Here is an 18,750-nt window from a genome sequence, read left to right as displayed (position 1 = left end):
TGAGGCAGGTGAAGTAATTCTGTCCATGCAGAGAGGAAAACTGAAGCAGAAGTGAAATGACCAAAGAGACATGGGAGAGGGAAAGATCCTGAACACTCAGATTTGGGTCTGAACTCCATCTGTGTTAATTACCCTAGGAGCATCTTATAATCTTTCTTTCTCTTTTTGGTTTTTCAAGACAGGGTTTTTGGCTAGCCCTGGCTGTCATCCAAACTAGCTCTATAGACCACACTGGTCTTGAACTCAAAGATCCACCTGCCTCTGCCTCCCCAGTGCTGGGCTTAAAGGCGTGCGCCATTATCATGTGACTACAATCTAGCTTTCATCCACTGATCTGTAACATGTAGATGATAGTGTTTATCTTGATGTATTCGTAAGAATTACTTTATATATTTAACAAAAACCCGGTAGTTCTTTTATCTCTAAGAACTAAACAACTGTTCTTGTTTAGTCTTAGAGATAAAACAAGGTACTTAACACTGTAGTGCAGAAGGTAGAAAATAAAAGATTATGTCAGTAAAATACACAGTGTACCACATACCGTTAATTGTACCAGGTATGTGTGGGAATGCTGAACTGTAGGGGTTTACTTTTAGGTGAAAGAGGACCTCTAATGAGGTAAGACAGTACATATTAAGGGATGAGACTATACCAAGGACAAGGAAAAAGGACAGAGCCCTATGACAGACACAGGGCTTCCATATGCAAAGAATAGCAAGAAGGCAAAGTGTGACATTGCCTGGATGAAAAGCACAGATAATCTGAGAAGTAACAGAAAAGCTGGGGGAGGAGGATGGAGAGATGGTGTGCTAGGTGCAGTGAGACAGGCCTAGTTGTGAAACTTTACTCTCCCCACATAGAACTTTGGTTTTCATTATGAATGAAATATGGGAGGATTAGCAACACAATCTGTCTTGACAGGGCCAAATAAGCCACTGTGTTGAAACTAAATTGAGGTAGTAAAGTGTGGAAACTGAGAGATAGGAGATAGTTCAGGTATGAGAATGGGAGCTTGAGTAGGAAGATAACCTAAATAACTGACAAGAAGTTATAAGGCTCTGGATATTCTTTTAAAATAGACATATTGGGCTGGGTGGTGGTGGTGCACGCATTTAATCCCAGCAATCGAAAGGTAGAAGCAGGCGGATCTTTGTGAGTTTGGGGCCAGCCTGGTCTACAAGAGCTAGTTCCAGGAAGAGGCTCCAAAGCTACAGAGAAACCCTGTCTCGAAAAAAACAAAGGGGGGGAACACACACACACACAAAACAAAATGACACACTGAGTGCTAGCTGTGGTGGTGCGCACCCTGGTCTACATGGTGAGTTCCAGGACAGCCAGGACTATAGAGAGGAACCCTGTCTCAACGCAGCAACAAAAAACAGATAAAATGAGAGTTGTGTGGCATGAACAAAGGAGAGGACTCGAGGATCACTGTATGATGTTTGAGATGAGCAGCTGCAAGAACAGCAGGGCTGAAGAACAGGCTAGAGGAGAAGACAGCAGCTGAGTTCAAGATCTAGTAAACACAAGACATTAGACAGGCAGACATGTTGAGCAGACAGTTTGACATGAGAGTCTTAAGTACAAGTGAAATGAAGTAGCAGGAAGGGTACTGAACTGATTTTAAAGTAATTTTCTTTCACACCATAAAACTGAATGAGATCCCAGAGGGGTAGAGGATGGATCAGTTGAGAAGCAGCTACTAGTGGGATAATCAGAAAAATATGCTTTGGTATATTTTTCTTCAACCTCATATGCTTATGAATCATTTGTAGATCATATTAAAATGTAGATTCAATTCAGAAGATCTGAGGTAGTGTTTACAAGTCAGCATTTCTAAATTTCAGGGTTCCCAGGTAAATGCTACTCAGACCATCTTGACTAACAAGAGATTAAGAATACGATTAAGCAGAGAACAAAGAATGTTACCCATGAAGAACTGGATTAACTGTACCCTGTTTATGACAGATCAAATAAACGGAAGACTGAGAATTTAACCACTGGATCTAGCAGCACAGATGCCCAGGGAACTTTCTTTTTATTTTTTTAAAAAAAGGGTCTCTCATTCTGTGGCCCAGGATGGGACTGTAAGTGCGTACTACCACTTCCTGTTCAATACATTTTCTTAATGAAATGATAAGCAAGATCATCAGGTGATATTCTTAGGGAAGGGATTTGGGGTCTGAGGACAGAGGAATGGTAGTGTCTAGGAGAGAGGACAAGTAAATGAACCATGGACTGCAGGAATATTGTATGGCATTAAGGGCTGAGGTTGGTAAAAGGGTTGTATAATTTGGAAAAGCGACATAGTACAAAGCTCAAAGGGCTTCACTGGGGAGCCCAAGTGTCTGAGGCAAGTTACATGGTCTTTCTATATGCACTGACTCACTGGTTATTGAAGAATAAGTGAGAAATCACATATAAAATATACAGAACAATGTCTGATACATTGTAAGGGCATATATAATTGTTAATACACAAATACTGTACTGAAGCACTACAAATATGTTTGGCACTTAAATAAATGAGGGAGCTAGTGAGTAAATAATATCCTGCAGAACTGGGATCAGAAAACAGTATTTATTAATCAGCAATGATGTGCAAAGAGTAAAAAAGAAGGCAAAGCCTGGTTCTATAATTATAAAACAGTAACAAAACGATTGTGTACAGTATTAACATACACAACTATTAAGACACACAAAACACATTAGATCATCAAAACCAGTTATTTCTGGATAGTAGATCACAGGCATATATTTGTGTTTTCATTTTTCATATGATTTTTTATTACTTTGAAGCAAGTTTAGTTTGAATTATGACCAACAACAACAAAAGGCAGTGCAAAGCTCACTCATATTCCCACCCTTGCAAACCCTGGTCAGATTTTTACATTTGCTTCCTACGTTTTCAAAGTTTATATGAACTCTTTTCCTTGCTGGAGACAACCAACACTGAACTTGGTATCTTCTAATCCTATTTTCATATACATATATACAACACTAAAAAAATACAAATATGGGCCAGATGTGTTGCACTGCATACCTTTAATCCCGACACTAGAGGAACAGAGAGAGGCAGGAGTTTTTCCCAGTCTCGTCTACACAGTGAGTTCCAGGTCAGCTAGGGCTAAGTAAAAATCCAACCTCCAAAAAGCAAAAACAAAACCCCAGATACCCATATATGATTATCTACTTTAGTGGTTGATGATAGAACAGGGGGAAATATTTACTTATACTAATTGGTATGCAACTTGCTTTGCAAAAAAAAAAAAACACACAAAAAAACAAAACCAAAAAACTATCTTAGTTGGGCGGTAGTGGTGCATGCCTGTAATCCTAGGCAGAGGCAGGTGGATCTGTGAATTCAAGGCCAGCCTGGACTACAAAACGAGTTCCAGGACAGCCAGGGCTGTAAACTGACTTGAAAAACCAAAAAAAAAAAAAAAAAAAAAAAAAAAAAAAAAAAAAAACCAGACAAACAAACAAAAATCTTAAGAGTCCCTTTTTTGAACTATGCAATACAACACAGAAAAACTAATATTAAACCAAATAGTATGCTGTTGTTGTTTTGAGGCAAGTTCTTACATATTACAAGCTGGTTTGGACTCTGAGCTTCCTGCCTCCAGCTCCCAAGTGCTAGTGGTTACAGGCTGCGTATGGCACTACAATCAGCAAAATTGCATAATAGTTTTAAGCTTTTTTTTTTTTTTTTTTAAAGACAGGGTTTCTCTGTGAAGCCCTGGCTGTCCTAGAACTTATTTTGTAGATGAGGCTCGCCTTGAACTCACAGAGATCTGCCAGGCTCAGTCTCCCAAGTGCTGGGATTAAAGGTGTGCAACAGTACTGCCTGGTAGTTTTAAAATTCTTTTGCTGAAAACAATTCAAATGAATCCTAAAACTATAGCATTCCTTGTGAATTTTAACACTTAACACTTAAAGGTTAAAATAGCTGAAAAGAACACTATTTCCAATAGGCTACAAGTATCAACATTTAAACATTTTGATACTCAATGGCAATGATTTTTAGGCTGAACATTGCTTTAACTGGCCTGCAACATGCTGTGTAGACTAGATGATCCTCCTTCCTGTCTCCCAAGTGTTGGGGTCATGGCACGTGCCACCATGCCTGGCTACAAATGTTTTCCTTTTTTTTTTTTTTAAATTTTATCTTTTTTAATCTCCCAAAGGAAACTAATACATTTTCTCTTGGTGAGAGTGGTAACATCTCCTTTCGTTGGATCTGTTCTCCCAGCGCATCCCCACCCCCGTGTGTTTTGGCCTTTCATGTCTATCAGACTTTTCCTCTAACGTCTGCAGATTAGACAATTTGTTTTATTCAGACTAAGTGGGGGACTAGAAAATTGTCTGGCTTATTGTTTGTGAATTGTAGAATGATACCCTTTCCTCCTGGTCTGGTAAGGTTCCCTAGAGAAGACTCTTAGGACTTGTAGGGAGTCAGGTTTGGCTGCTAATATCTGGGGACCAAAAAGAGAAGAGGTTGGGATTATTCCGTGGCAGAACACATGTTCTAGGGATTAGACCGAGGGCGAATCCCTAACACGCCCCTCCCCACAACACACACCAAAACTGTCTGCAATGGAGGACACACTCTTGAACATCATTTGGTAAGTACACACTCACTCCATCACACTGTTTTGGAAAAATGTTCAAGTCCTAGACATAGCAGAATTTCTCAGCTAGAATCACAATATAGTCACTTAAAACTTTAATAATTGACCATTTTGCAGCAGAAAATACAGGCATGTAAAAGAAAATGATTTGAAAGCACAGATAACAGTCACATATTTTTCATTAACTAGTAATGGCTTTATTTTAGTGGTGGTGGTTTTTTTGGGGGGGAGGGAGCCAGAGGTCCTGCTTTTCTGTACTTCCACTGTTCACATAAACCACCGTGAACTAATTAATCATCATTTGCAATTGTAAAGTTCTTGTCAAATATTACACTCCTTATATACTTTAAAGGTTGAATTAGAGAAATATTTTTTTAATAAGCTAGTGCTAGCTATTAATACCCCTGCATAAAAACTTAGAATGCAATCCGTAAGAGGTATTATTAGGGCCTTAAAGTATCCTTAAGTGGTTTTCAAAAGTCATATATGAAGATTTAACAGAACTGAACTTACTCCATGCCTTGTGCAGTCTGCCGTGCAATATCTATAAGTTTGATCATTTCAAATTTGGTCTCAATGATGTGGAGATGGTGATACAGGCTGGAGCCCTCACACCACTGGGTCACAATAGCCAGCTGTGGCTTTGTTGAATAACCCATGAAAAGTAGGATATTCACATGTCGCGTTTTCCTGTGAAGAAGAAACGTGACAATGAGTAACAATTCCTCAAAGAGAGACACACAGTCCACCAATAATATGCTCCCAGTCAAAAGTACTAGAAACAAAATAAAGTTAACCTGTAATTATCTAGTCTGTTCAGAAATATATTATTTAAGTATATTGAGTGAGGAAGTAGAGGCTGTTTTTGCTTAAGTGGTTCTAAACATATTAGGAAGTTTTCTTATGTAAAAGAACTATGTACCCTCTTGAATACAATACCCTTCTCTGCTTTGAAATCTCAGTTTTGTTGAGCATTTCCCTTACATAAAGCTATAACTCCAGAATTTTCCCTATGTAAGTCTTCTTATCATGGATTTACTCTCATTTGTCAATATTCCTCAAGTCCTAGAGCCCAGGACTAATACAATTTTAAATGTGTTTTGAGACATTTAGAATTTTTACAGTACTACCTTCCTAAATGGAACTATTATTATACATGATCAGACACTTTTTATTTCTTTCTTCTTCCTTTTTTTTTTTTTTTTGGAGACAGGGTTTCTCTGTGGTTTTGGACCCTGTCCTGGAACTAGCTCTTGTAGACCAGGCTGGCCTCGAACTCACAGAGATCCACCTGCCTCTGCCTCCCGAGTGCTGGGATTAAAGGGTGTGCCACCACCGCCCGGCTGAATATATCTTCTATATACAGTACTAAATGATACTGCAATCAAGAGAACAATATGAATAGAAACTGTAAGTAGACACATTATGTTTTTCTACTTGAAGTAAATCCACTGGAAAGCAGTGATCTGCAAGCTCACCTGAGTACCCCTACTTCGTTTTTGAAGGCCTGTAACTGTTGAGGTGTGGGTGCTGTCACATTCAACATTTTCACTGCCACATCGCCTGAAAAAAAAATTGTTATTCCAAAATTTCAAATTATGAAATATGAAATGTTCCTGGGCATTTCTGCTAATTATCTCAGTAAAAGAAATTATATTTAACTATCTAGTAATAAACTGTACTTTCCTTCTTTTTTTGTTTTTACGGTTTTTCAAGACAAGGTTTGTCTGTACAACAGCTCTGGCTGTTTAGGAACTTCCTCTGTAGACCAGGCTGACCTTGAATTCAGAGAGATCCACCTGCCTCTGCCTCCTGAGTGCAAAGCTCGGACTAAAGTCGCCTAGCCTGTTTTTTCTTTTTTTTAAATAAATACTATGGGACACACACATCTCCCAACCCCCACACAAAGCTACTAACAATGATAATCCTATACTACTATTTCAAAATATAAGCTACAATAATGTCAACTTTTTTTCTCCTGGGAATTTAGTTTAGCCAATTAAGTACTCATAATTATTTGACAATGTTAAATGAGGTGTTATTTACTAAGTGAGTGCTGAAACTATGGACAACAGGTCCAGTTTAAAATAAAAACTTGCAAACTGTTACCCAAAAGAGAGACAAATATGACTCACTTATAATGTCAACTGGAAAATTATTAAAATTATGGTATTTTAAATCTAACATTTTTTAGGGGGTTATTTTGAGACAGGGTTTCTCTGGATAGCCTTGCCTTCCCTTGAACTCTCTCAGTACAGCAGGCTATTCTCAAGGTCACAGGGATCTGCCTGCCTCTGCCCCCTGCTGGGATTAAAGGCAGGCGCAACCATGGCCAGACTTAAATTTAACTCTCACACACTGCTGGTAGATGTATAAACTGGTACAATTAATTGGCAGCACTGATGGGAATATCTGTAAAACCACAAGTAAGCATACGGTGTAGCTCTATAATTCTCTCCTAGGCATATAGCCAGTAAAAATAAACACATATGTTCTTCAAAGGCATGTAACTAAAAATATACCGCAGCATCATCCAGAATAGCACCAAACTGTAAACTACCCAAATGCTTATTATATAGCAGATGGAAATCGAGTTACGGTTACACAATGGATACTACTCAGAGAATGAATGACACACAAACACCCAATAACACTGATGGATCTTACAATATTGAGAAAAGGAGTTGCACAAAAACAATCTACACATTATATCCTACTGAAGTCAGGATGTTAGTTATCTTTGCAAGGAGAGCGAATAAAGAGGGTATGCAGCAACCTTCTAAAAGGCTATAAACATTATGCTTATTAATCACAAATGTATTCACTTGGTGAGTTTCAATTATCTGAACACATAAATAATATATAAATACGTATATATAAAACTACCATTTATCTTTTTCTTAATTATCAAAGTAATATAGTATTCATTCTATCAGTTATACCACCTAATACTGTTGATCACTTAAATGTTTCAGGAAAGCATAGATAAAAAATTCCCCATAATTATGGCACTCAGAAATAACCCTTGTCAGCCGGCTGGTGGTGGTGCACACCTTTAATCCCAGCACTCGGGAGGCAGAGGCAGGCGGATCTCTGTGAGTTCGAGGCCAACCTGGTCTACAAGAGCTAGTTCCAGGACAGGCACCAAAGCTACAGAGAAACCCTGTCTCGAAAAACCAAAGAAAAAAAACCAACCAAACAAACAAACAAAAACCTCTTGTCATGTATGTGTGTGTGTGTGTGTGTGTGTGTGTGTGTATATATATATATATATATTATGTATGTATGTATATATCCTAAGTTTATCTGTATATGCAGTATAAATACTTAATGAATGCATATAAAATAACCTTATGAAAGAATTCAAATAGCATTGTTATATTGTTAATATATTTTATATAAGTTATTTTAAAAGATTTATTTATTATGTATACAGTGTTCTGCCTGCATATGCGCCTTCACTATAGGCCAGAAGAGGGCACTGGGACTCATTACAGATGGTTGTGAGCCATTATGTATTTGCTGGAAAATGAACTCAGGACCTCTGGAAGATCAGCCAGTGCTCTTAACCTCTGAGCCATCTCTCCAGCCCTAATATAGATCTTTAACATGAAGGTATTACACATGCAGCTTTAAGCAATTCAATATATTAGACACATTTCCATATCACTGTAGCTCTATTACGTAATTCTGACTCTTATGGATATTTCCACATCACCAAGAGGTAAATAAGCAGGATCATAATCACAATCTACATGTGATCAATTTAAATTATTTTTTGTTCTTTTGGAAGGAAAGTTGTGATTTCTATCTTTTGAATTTGTAATCTCAGAAAACTGGTGACTGCCGGGCGGTGGTGGCGCACGCCTTTAATCCTAGCACTTGGGAGGCAGAGGCAGGCGGATCGCTGTGAGTTCGAGACCAGCCTGGTCTACAAGAGCTAGTTCCAGGACAGACTACAAAGCTACAGAGAAACCCTGTCTCAAGAGAGAGAGAGAGAGAGAGAGAGAGAGAGAGAGAGAGAGAGAGAGAGAGAGAGAACTGGTGATGCTGAATATTGAATATTTTTTGTTTATTTATGATTTATACCCATAAAAGTATCAAAAGGAAAACAAACTGTCTTTGGGACTGGATGGCTCAATGACCTTCATCTTTGTGAATCTCTACCGTAAAGTACTGACAGCAACCTTGGCTACTGTGAAGCCAGTTTTTACGTTCCAACATTTTTGTTAGAACTTTTGGAGGACTCCTGCATCTGATGAAAATCGTTTAATGATGCAAACAGTGAATATTCTGACTTCGTATTTGTTTTTGAGACAGTTTCTTGTAGCACTCAAGTTGGCCTTGAACTTCCTACTTAGCTAAAGATATCCTTGAACTCCTAATGCTCATGCTTCTACATCCTAAGTGCTGGAAATACAGGTGTGTGTCATAATGCCTGGCTTGTCTTCCACCCCTCAACCTCCCAAGACAGGCTTTTCTGTGTAGCTCTGGCTATTTTTTTAAAAATATTTATTTATTATGTATACAATGTTTTGTCTGTGTGTATGCCTGCAGGCCAGAAGAGGGCACCAGACCCCATTACAGATGGTTGTGAGCCACCATGTGGTTGTTGGGAATTGAACTCAGGACCTTTGGAAGAGCAGGCAATGCTCTTAACCGCTGAGCCATCTCTCCAGCCCCAAGCTCTGGCTATTTTTGAACCCAGAGATCCACCTGTCTCTGCCTTTATAGTGTTGGAATTAAGGGCATGTGCCACCACACCCAGCTTTGGTTTAAATTTTTAAAACAGAAAATTTTAAGTATATCCTATTTGTGCCAATGGCACCATATTACATACATACCATGCCACTTTCCCTTGTAGACAGTTCCAAATGATCCAGATCCAATTCTTTGTCCCACTGTTATCTGTCCATCAGGAATCTCCCAATCATCACTTGAATCTCGTCTACCAAGTGTTTTCTCAAAAAATATAGTGCAAAAGTCAAGTCAAGGCAAATAAAAGAAAAACCTTATGTTCCATGCTAAATATATTGCTGTCTGACAGGAGGTTAGGAAGAGATCAAGGTCTTTTTTTTTTTTTTTTTTTTTTTTTTTGGTTTTTCGAGACAGGGTTTCTCTGTGGCTTTGGAGCCTGTCCTGGAACTCCCTTTGTAGCCCAGGCTGGCCTCAAACTCCCAGAGATCCGCCTGCCTCTGCCTCCCGAGTGCTGGGATTAAAGGCGTGCGCCACCACTGCCTGGCTCAAGGTCTTTTTAAGAAAAGAAGAAAACAACAAAATGCCACCATGTTGAGGAAGCAAAAGTTACAATTAAGACTCAAAATAACAAAATTAAAATTAAGATGAGTCAATATTAGGACAGGAAAATACTTAAAAACAGAAATAACTGATGCTGGAGAGATGGTTCACAAGTTAGGAGCAGTGGCTGCTCTTCCATAGGACCTGAGTTTGAGTTCCAGCACCTACAGGGCAGGTCACAACCATTCCTAACTCCAGCCCCAGGGACCCTCTGCACTCTCCTGGCTTCCTTCAGCACTGGCATATAAATGTTGCACTTACACATTCAGTCACACACCCATATGCATAAAATAATAAAATAGTAACTAAAAAATTAATAAAGATAACTTATTACATGTTGAAATACATATTGTTATTCTTAAAATCAAAATAAAAGTTTTTTTATTTTAACTATTTGGAGGGCTATAGAGGTAAAATAACAACTTTATATCCGTGGCTAGTTTTAGCTTCAAATTCCTAAAAGTTTAAGTGAACAAGCTATGATAACTGTTGGTGCTAGATTTCCTTACATATCTTAACTGATTTGATCATCAAAAAAGAAAAAAAAATAAAAAGAAATCAACATACCAATTCCTTTGGTAAGGTAAAAGTAGCAGAAAGTTAATTTTCAAATGTGGGAGAATGTCATTTGGTAGATACTTGAATTCTGAGCCAGTTTTTAGAACATATATGCTTAATTATGCTCTCTGAATGCTTGTTTATAATTGTTCTCCTTATTTTAGAAACAGAACAACATTATTTTCGTTTCAAAATGACCTCTTAATTAGAAATGGGAACAAAAAAAAATCAGTTTTGTGCAAATTACTTTATGTAACTCAAATTTATTTGACAGAAACTTTATATCACACAGGCCTATTTTATCTAAATGATAAAATTATATTTGGCTATGATTACAGGAAAATACATCACATATCCTTACCATTCGATTTCTGTCTTCTGAGGATGATGATGATTTCCTTTCCCGCTGAGGTCCTGGAGATTTTTGTAAGGCTTTCACATTAGTGAGTGAGCCAGGTAATGAGGCAGGTGGGGTGGCGGACAAACCTGTAGTTGACCCTAAATTAGAGGAAGGGGAAAATTATCCACATTAAGGAGGAGAAAGCATTAAGGAGGAGCAAGCACATTCACTTAACAGGGGAAGAAAGTGGGGAGATCTAGACTTTAAGATGCAATGCATATTTAAATATTGGCCTTTTACAAAGGGTAGGACAAAAGGGACATTATTTGTGATTGGTACTGTAATTTCTTTTGGTTTTCTGGCCAATTTAATGACCATTAAGATAGATAATAAACAAATCTAGAAAAACATAATCTTTAAACCAATGCACAATCTAAAATTTACTACCAGGTTCTTGTTCCTTTGATAAAAAAAATTAAAACATCAAAATCAATGCACAGGCATGGTACCCCACACCTTTAATCCTAGCACTTGGGAGGCAGAGGCAGGAGGATCTCTTTGAGTTCCAGGCCAGCCTGGTCTACATAGCAAATTCCAGGACAGCCAGAGATACACAATACAGAGACCCTGTCTCAAAAACGAAAATAATTAACAAAATGAAAACAAAAAAAAAAAGCCAACAGAATCAATGTAAAACTCTACAAAACAAACAATTTTTAAAATTATTTCAACGGCCTCAATATTTCAAAAACATATAGTGGTCTTACTGTTAAAATGTTTCTTTCATATTAGCTCTAAGTTTATATAAGATCTCAAACTGTAGCTCTATTATTTAATAGATGGTGAACAATGTCAGTGGTCCCTGGAATTTTTCTATTAAATAAAAATTGTTACCTTTATTCCAAAGTTAATATAAACAAAGTTAAGTAGGCTTTCTTTTTTTTTTAAATTACTATTTTATTGGATTTTTTTGTTTTATTTTGTTTTGTTTGTGTGTGGGTGCTTTGACTATATGCATACCATTTGTCTGCTTGGTGCTAGTGGAGGACAAAAGAGGGTGTTAGATCCCTTTTGGTTGGGAACTGCCATATGGGTGCTGGAAATCAAACCTGGGTCCTCTGGAAGAACAGCCAGTGCTCTTAACCTCTGAGCCATCTCTCCAGAGCCTGGCTTTCTTTCCTTTTAAAAATTATTTATTTATGTTTATTTTATGTGTATCGGTATTATCCCCGCATGTGTATCTATGTGAAGGTGTTGGAACTTCTTGAGCTGGAATTAAAGACAGTGGTGAACTGTCATGTAGGTGCTGGGAACTGAACCTTGGTCCTCTGAAAGAGCAGCCAGTGCTCTTAACTACTGAGCCATCTCTCCAGCCCTGCGAAATAGGTGTTCAAGATTTTCTGAAAAATTTGGTATTATAAAGGTAAGCAAATAAATGCTACAGCATCCTAGTTGTATTTCAGATATATAGCAATATTTCATAAGGCAAGTGAGTTTTATAAGTAGTCTCAGTTAGCAGAAGTACATACGGTACATGGGACAGAGGAGTTTAGAGCAATGACTCCCCAGAGTGTACAGTGAATAGGTCTGAGATTTCCAGGCAGAATTTCTACACTCAGTAGCAAAAATCTCTAAGAAATTATAAAGTATACTACACTCAAGGGTAAAAAAGAGTCATGTTCTTTCAAATAGTAAGAATGCCAATGACAGAACTTAAATGCTAAATATGGACAGATATTTTATATCCGTTACATCATAAGAAAGTTCAATGATTGCATAAGCAATTTTCTAAAAGAAAATGGTGTCTGGAATTTCTTTTAAATAGAGAGCAATACATCTTATACAAACCACTGATAACTTCGAACATTATAAAGCACTAACAACTTGCCCATGCTTCATGCACAGTTCGTATTTATTGTATTACTCAGTTTTATGACATCACCGAGTACTGAATGACTTACATCACTGCATCTATGGAACAACTAAGTTGATGAAAAACTCTAAAGCACCATCATTATATTAAATATAGATCACTAAGTATATCAAGACAGTAAATATAATTGTAAAAAAATATTTAAAATAAGATACCCAAATTTTATCTTAAAATTTAAAAGTTAGTTTAACAACAAATTCAAATATGACGGTTAAAATAGGAGACTACAATTATATTACTAACTTCTCTCACATGAGGGCATAGTTAACATATATGGATTCAATTTTTCTGAACTCATGTTCATCTATTAGTCAATATATATATATATACACACACACACATACATATATATATCGCATATAAGGGGAAAAATAAAGAACAAAATTACTTATATTATAAAATCTCAAATAACTGTCAGAAGTCTCATAAAAATCTCTTTGGCCTCAAACCTGCCGGGATGCTCCTCCTGCCTGTTTCTCAAGTGCTAAGGTTACAGATATGAGCCAATACGCCCAGCATAAAAACCTTTTCACGGGGGGTTTCCATTTACATTTTTGTCTTCTTAAAATATATTAATATTATGTAATCGACGTTATCATTTAGTAGACTAAAGTAAAAAGAATCCTGCCCATGTCTCCCAGAATTTAAGAAGTTATCAAGACTCAACAGAAATAAGACAACAATAAGCAAGATGGAAATCCCAACTCAGAATGTTCTTGCTTTAAAAATGTATAATGGACAGCATACAGAAAGCTTGTAGTAATGAGTATGTGTGAAAGCACATTCAGAGCATTCCAGCCAGGCCAAGCAGAAATTTAGTATTTCAAAACTCTCACACTTACAAACACACGCTGTGAGGGTGAGGCACAAACAGAATCTCTAGTTTATATTTAGTTTGCTTGGGTGAAAACAAGAAAGAAGAGCCCAACTACCTCTGAACACTGGGCCAGGCTCAAAATCAAACACTATTTCACTGGGGACAGAATGTAGGAGGGGGCTGGGAGTCCGGGATTGGTATTTCCGAAGACAGCGCATCAGCTGGTTCAAGGGGGCTGTTAGAAGAGAAAGAGAGGGGCAGGCAAACACAGGAAGACAGACACACAGAAGAAATGAAAGAAGTCATGGGGAATAAATTATATGAACTGAAGCCTGCTTCACAAAATAATTCTGGACTTTTTTTTTAAAAAAAAATCTGCTTATATTTTCATAAAAACCCCAATGAATTTTTTAAAAGTGACTCATAACAAGGATAAGAAATGCCACTTGATTTTAGGTACTATGCAGGCTGTTTACTAAGTTAACTGTGATGCTAACATGATGGAACATTTAAATGCTGGATGTATTGGGCAAAATTATCACAGCCACAGCTATTAAGACATACGAAAGTCAAACTAGCAGCAACAATAACTGGCAGGCTCATGGAATAACAAACAACAAAAACTCTTAAATAACTATGTGATACAGTTAATACTAAGTACATAATTCATGCTTGTTATTTGATATCCTCACAGGAGGACAGCACCATAACAATATATGGCTTATATCGTATTTACTCAGTATAAAATATTGAGTCTGGGTTTGGACCTATTCTGAAGATAAGGAAGATCAGAGTGAAGAACCCGGCTCTAGGCATAATGTACAGCTAATATGGTCTTCCTTATAAGACAGAAGACCTCTTGCAAGAAAACTTCAAGACAGTCTCGAATGCCATCTCTTACCAAATATATGGCGTACATTATTACAGAGTTTTCCTGTTTTGTTTTTTTGAGACAATCTTGCTATGTAGACTTAGGCTAGCGTCAAACTCACATTCCTCTAGCCTCAGCTAGAATCACAGACTTATGCTATCATCACACTTGGCTCAAAAACCATTTTCTTAAATAGTATTATCTTCACTAGAGGGGAGGCTAGATGGAAATCCCATCTAGAATAACATTAAGAAATCCTAATGAAATTTCTCATGTGTATATTTTCTTTACTACACCAAAAGGATAACTGAATTTTTCCATTATGGTTCATTCTATGAATTAAATGTACATTTTAAATAGTTTTAGAAAGTTGATGAGAAATGCTTGATGAAGTCTGACAAACTGAGATGATGTGGCAGGCAACCCCAAAGAGATTTACAATAATTTCATCTGATTATAAGCATCTCTAAGTATTTGGTGGAGGCCAAAAGAAATTTAGCAACTCCAGATTTGAAGGCAGCAGAAATTAAATAGTGTATTTTAAAATTGTAGATGGTACATTTAAGATTTTCTTTTATGTTGTCTCATTTTCTCTACATGTTATGGATAATTTTAAATTCTGCTAGCAGTAAATGATAATTGCTACAAAAAACAAAACAAAAACCCATTTAATTTTCTCTACACATTTTTCTCTGTGTCTGTTTCATGAAAAAAAAAAAGCAACTATAAAGGAGACAAGCAGCAAAGCAATTGCATTTTTGCCTTTAAAAAAATAAACTAAAATCACTACTTACCTCCATCACCACGAAACCCCTGGTCTCTAATCAAATCCTACAAACAAATAGTAAAATACATTTATTTAAAGCACACAGTAAAAAAGGAATACAAATGAACTTTTCACTATGCATTAGCAGATGGGTTAATTCAAAACAATACCTGTCTTATAATTATTTCACAAAACAAAGGCTATGAAATTAGCTCGTGTACATGATAAACACTAAAGTTTGAAGCACTTGCCAGCCTGGCCCTATGTGAAAGGACTATTAGTTCCGATCAAATGCTGAAATCCATTTCAGGCCGCTCAATGGCGTCATCCATTCTTAAAGAAAATTCTACTGGCACATATTAAGAGCCATAAAAATGTTCATACCCTTTGATCCTGTAATTCCACTTCTGGGAATTTTTCCTAAGGAAATAATTCAGAAGAAAAAATGATATGCACAAAGATGTTTAGTGCAGCATTATCCATCACACCAAAAACCAGAAATAATTATTTTCCTATGATAGGCATTTTGACATATTATGGTTATGATGTATCAATTTAATGAGTAGTATGCAGTTATCAAAACAATTAAGAAACTTAAAATATGAAACATGTTACATATGATAAAAAATACAAAATCAAAAGTACATTTAATACTATCATAAAAATGTGGATGTACAACATTAAAAAGGAGGTGGGACTCAAAATAGATCAAATAAGGATTTTGTTTAAATTGGTCTCTATTATTTAAAACACGGCTTTTACAACAATGTTGGTAGTAGGGGAAATTTCATATGTAATGAAATTTGGATCCTATTCCTTAGAACTTGGATTCGTTTACTGAGTTTAACTTAAGTGTGAGGGACTGAATGGGTCCAAATGTCTCTAAAAAGGTTATTTGCAAATAGTCATCATTTGCAATTAGACTTACTGAGTAAAAGAGTAAATTCTCTACTGGTGTATTTTTATCATGTTCGATGTGGTACACAAAACTTTCAACACTGTCTACAGAATAATTAATACTCAATTTCAAACAATGACCTAGGTGTTGGGGTTGTCTAGCTATTACTACATAAAAATCTTGGTGGTTTTAAGAGCTTACAAACACACTGTGAGATGCAGACACATGGAAAATAAATGATAGCTTAAGACTAAAAGAGAGATCAGTTTGTTGCCAATTCACTACCATTTAAGTGGTGGTGTTGACAAGACTTTTACTGACAGACATTAAGACTAAGATGATTTGGCAATTCTGGTACTGGGCTTCCAGTCTCCATGTCTATAAGAACTGGTGACCATGATGTAAAAGAAATGGCACTAGGATTTTGGCATTGGCGAAGCAGCCAAAGAAATCTGAGGAATAGACTGGCATGAAGAAAAGCAAAGGGCTTCCTAGGCAGAAGGACCCACCCCTTCTCTGTTTACCTACACTAGCTCTGAAACTTCGTATAGCTATGTCAAATGTGCCTTTCTCCACTCTTAGAAAAACTACCAGGCCCAACCTAAGCTCACACTTTTCAGTCTCACTTGTGCTTTTAAAAGCTCCTTGTGAATCTATCTACTTATCTAAGTTAAATAGGGTACTCTAGTATTCTACAACTACTGTTTCAACTGTCCCCCTAATTTCTTCTAGTCCCTTGTCTCACATTCCTCTGATTCAGCATCACAAAAGAAACAAACTACCCAAGATTCTGGCAATACCTTTGCTATCTATGAACATTTGTACAGTAGCATCAGCTATAACTTCTAAAGTTATAGCTCTCTCTTTTCTTCCCTCTCCAAGGTATGATATAGCATAGGCTGGCCTCCAACTCCAGATCCTCTTGCCTCTACCTCCCAGTGCCAAGACTTCAGGTGTGCACCACAATGCCTGGCTTGTCTTTTAAATTCCTTTTATGTATTGTGGTGGTTTGAATAAGAATGGCCCCCACAGGCTCATAGGTTTGAATGCTTAGTCACCAGGGACTGTAATTGTTTGAAAGGATTAGGCTGGAGTGGGTCTGGCCTTGTTGAAGGAAGTATGTCACTGGAGGTGAACCTTGAGGATTCAAAAGCCAATGCCAGACCCAGTCAGTCTGCCTGTATATCAGATGTAAAACTCTACTGCTTCAGAACCTGCGTGCATGCCACAATGCTCCCCAAAATGAGGATAATGGGCCAAACCTCTGGAACTGTAAGTGAGCCCCCAATAAAATGCTTTCTTTGGTAAGAGTTGCTTTGGTTATGTGTCTTTGAGTAAGACATGTACTGTACCTGCCCTTAAAACCCCCAACATATCAAGCGCTGAACATGGTGGTGTACATCTTAAGCCTAGCACTCAGGAGGCAGAAGCGGAGTTATCTCTGCATTTGAGACCAGACTGATTTACATAGAAGTTCCAGGCCAGCCAGGGCTACTTCTCAAACAAAATGAAGCAAAATAAGAAAAAAAAAAATCAAATTAATACCAGCCCCAGGGTTAAAAAAATGCCCTATTTCATGCAGTGTGTAGAAAGATTATCTACCTTTAATTTATTATAGCCCCTGCAAGACATCATTTTCAAGTTCAAAGAATTTTATCAAAAATTCTCTACTTACTACCTCAACCTCTCTTCATTAGGTTCTTTTTCTCAGTTATAAAATTTGCTGAAATCTTAGTTTCAAAACAACTGTTACTCAAGTATGAGTCAAGCTCCAGCTCTTTTGTCATTCCTATACATTCAAGTTTCTCAAAACTGACGATCCATTTCCTCTCTTGCCTTCTCCTATTCTATTTATCTTTGAAATCAAAACAACTTAAAATTTTCTATTTAGTTGCTGATTTGTTTGAGCTATGATCTCTCACTGGCCGAGAACCTGCTATGTAGACCAGGCTGGCCACAAACTTAGAAAATCTGCTTCCTTTGAGTACTGGGATTAAGGTGAGCACCACCACACCTGGCCCCAATGACTTAAAAATTAATGGTTGGTCCTGAGGAACTGAGTCCAAGGCATACATGTTAGAGTGTGTGTGTGTGTGTGTGTGTGTACACGAGCATGTGCCACAGTTTGTGTGGAAGTCAGAAGCCAACTTGCTGGAGTTAGGTCTCTCCCTCTACTGTAGGTACTTTTTTCCCTTTTCTTTTAAGACAGGGTTTGTTTGTATAGCCTTGGCCGTCCTGGAACTAGGTCTGTAGACTACGTTGGCTTCTAACTCGCAGAGATTCATATGAGTGCTGGGATTAAAGGCATGTGACACCACCACCTGGTATGTAGCAGGTATTTTTATCAGCTGGAACATCTTATCAGTCATGTAGCTCCATGGTATTTGTTAAAAACAAAACTCATTTTAGTCCTTATCTCATCTGAATCTTAAGAGTAAGTGGCATCCTCTCCATCAGCAATTTTTAAAATAAGATTTATTTATTTTATGTGTGAGTATACACCTTTATGTCAGAAGCAGTCATCAGATACCACCAGAGATGGTTGTGAGACACAGTGTGGGTGCTGGGAATTGAACTCTGGACCTCTGGAAGAGCAGCCAGTGCTCTTAACTGCCTCCATCAGCATTTCTGAAACCATT

The 18,750-nt window shown here is 37.3% G+C and overlaps 1 protein-coding gene across 4 annotated transcripts in view; it reads right to left on the bottom strand.

Moving 5' to 3' along the window:
• The window catches only part of Braf (B-Raf proto-oncogene, serine/threonine kinase), a 132,238-nt gene that overhangs the window by 26,435 nt on the left and 87,053 nt on the right, over nucleotides 1-18,750 (bottom strand). Inside the window, exons 9-15 of one of the 4 annotated variants that reach the window (XM_057763362.1) lie at nucleotides 15,598-15,633; nucleotides 15,242-15,278; nucleotides 13,692-13,811; nucleotides 10,848-10,984; nucleotides 9,475-9,592; nucleotides 6,109-6,193; nucleotides 5,144-5,320 (exon numbers count right to left, since the gene is read on the bottom strand). In XM_057763362.1, the coding sequence (XP_057619345.1) occupies nucleotides 5,144-5,320; nucleotides 6,109-6,193; nucleotides 9,475-9,592; nucleotides 10,848-10,984; nucleotides 13,692-13,811; nucleotides 15,242-15,278; nucleotides 15,598-15,633 (710 nt within the window). The remainder of the gene's footprint in view (nucleotides 1-5,143; nucleotides 5,321-6,108; nucleotides 6,194-9,474; nucleotides 9,593-10,847; nucleotides 10,985-13,691; nucleotides 13,812-15,241; nucleotides 15,279-15,597; nucleotides 15,634-18,750) is intronic. The other 3 variants (XM_057763336.1, XM_057763352.1, XM_057763345.1) reach the window with 3 other exon arrangements.

The sequence above is a fragment of the Chionomys nivalis genome, chromosome 1 (genome assembly GCF_950005125.1).
Source record: "Chionomys nivalis chromosome 1, mChiNiv1.1, whole genome shotgun sequence".
Classification (NCBI taxonomy): Eukaryota; Metazoa; Chordata; class Mammalia; order Rodentia; family Cricetidae; genus Chionomys; species Chionomys nivalis.
This window is presented reverse-complemented; position numbering and strand designations above follow the sequence as displayed.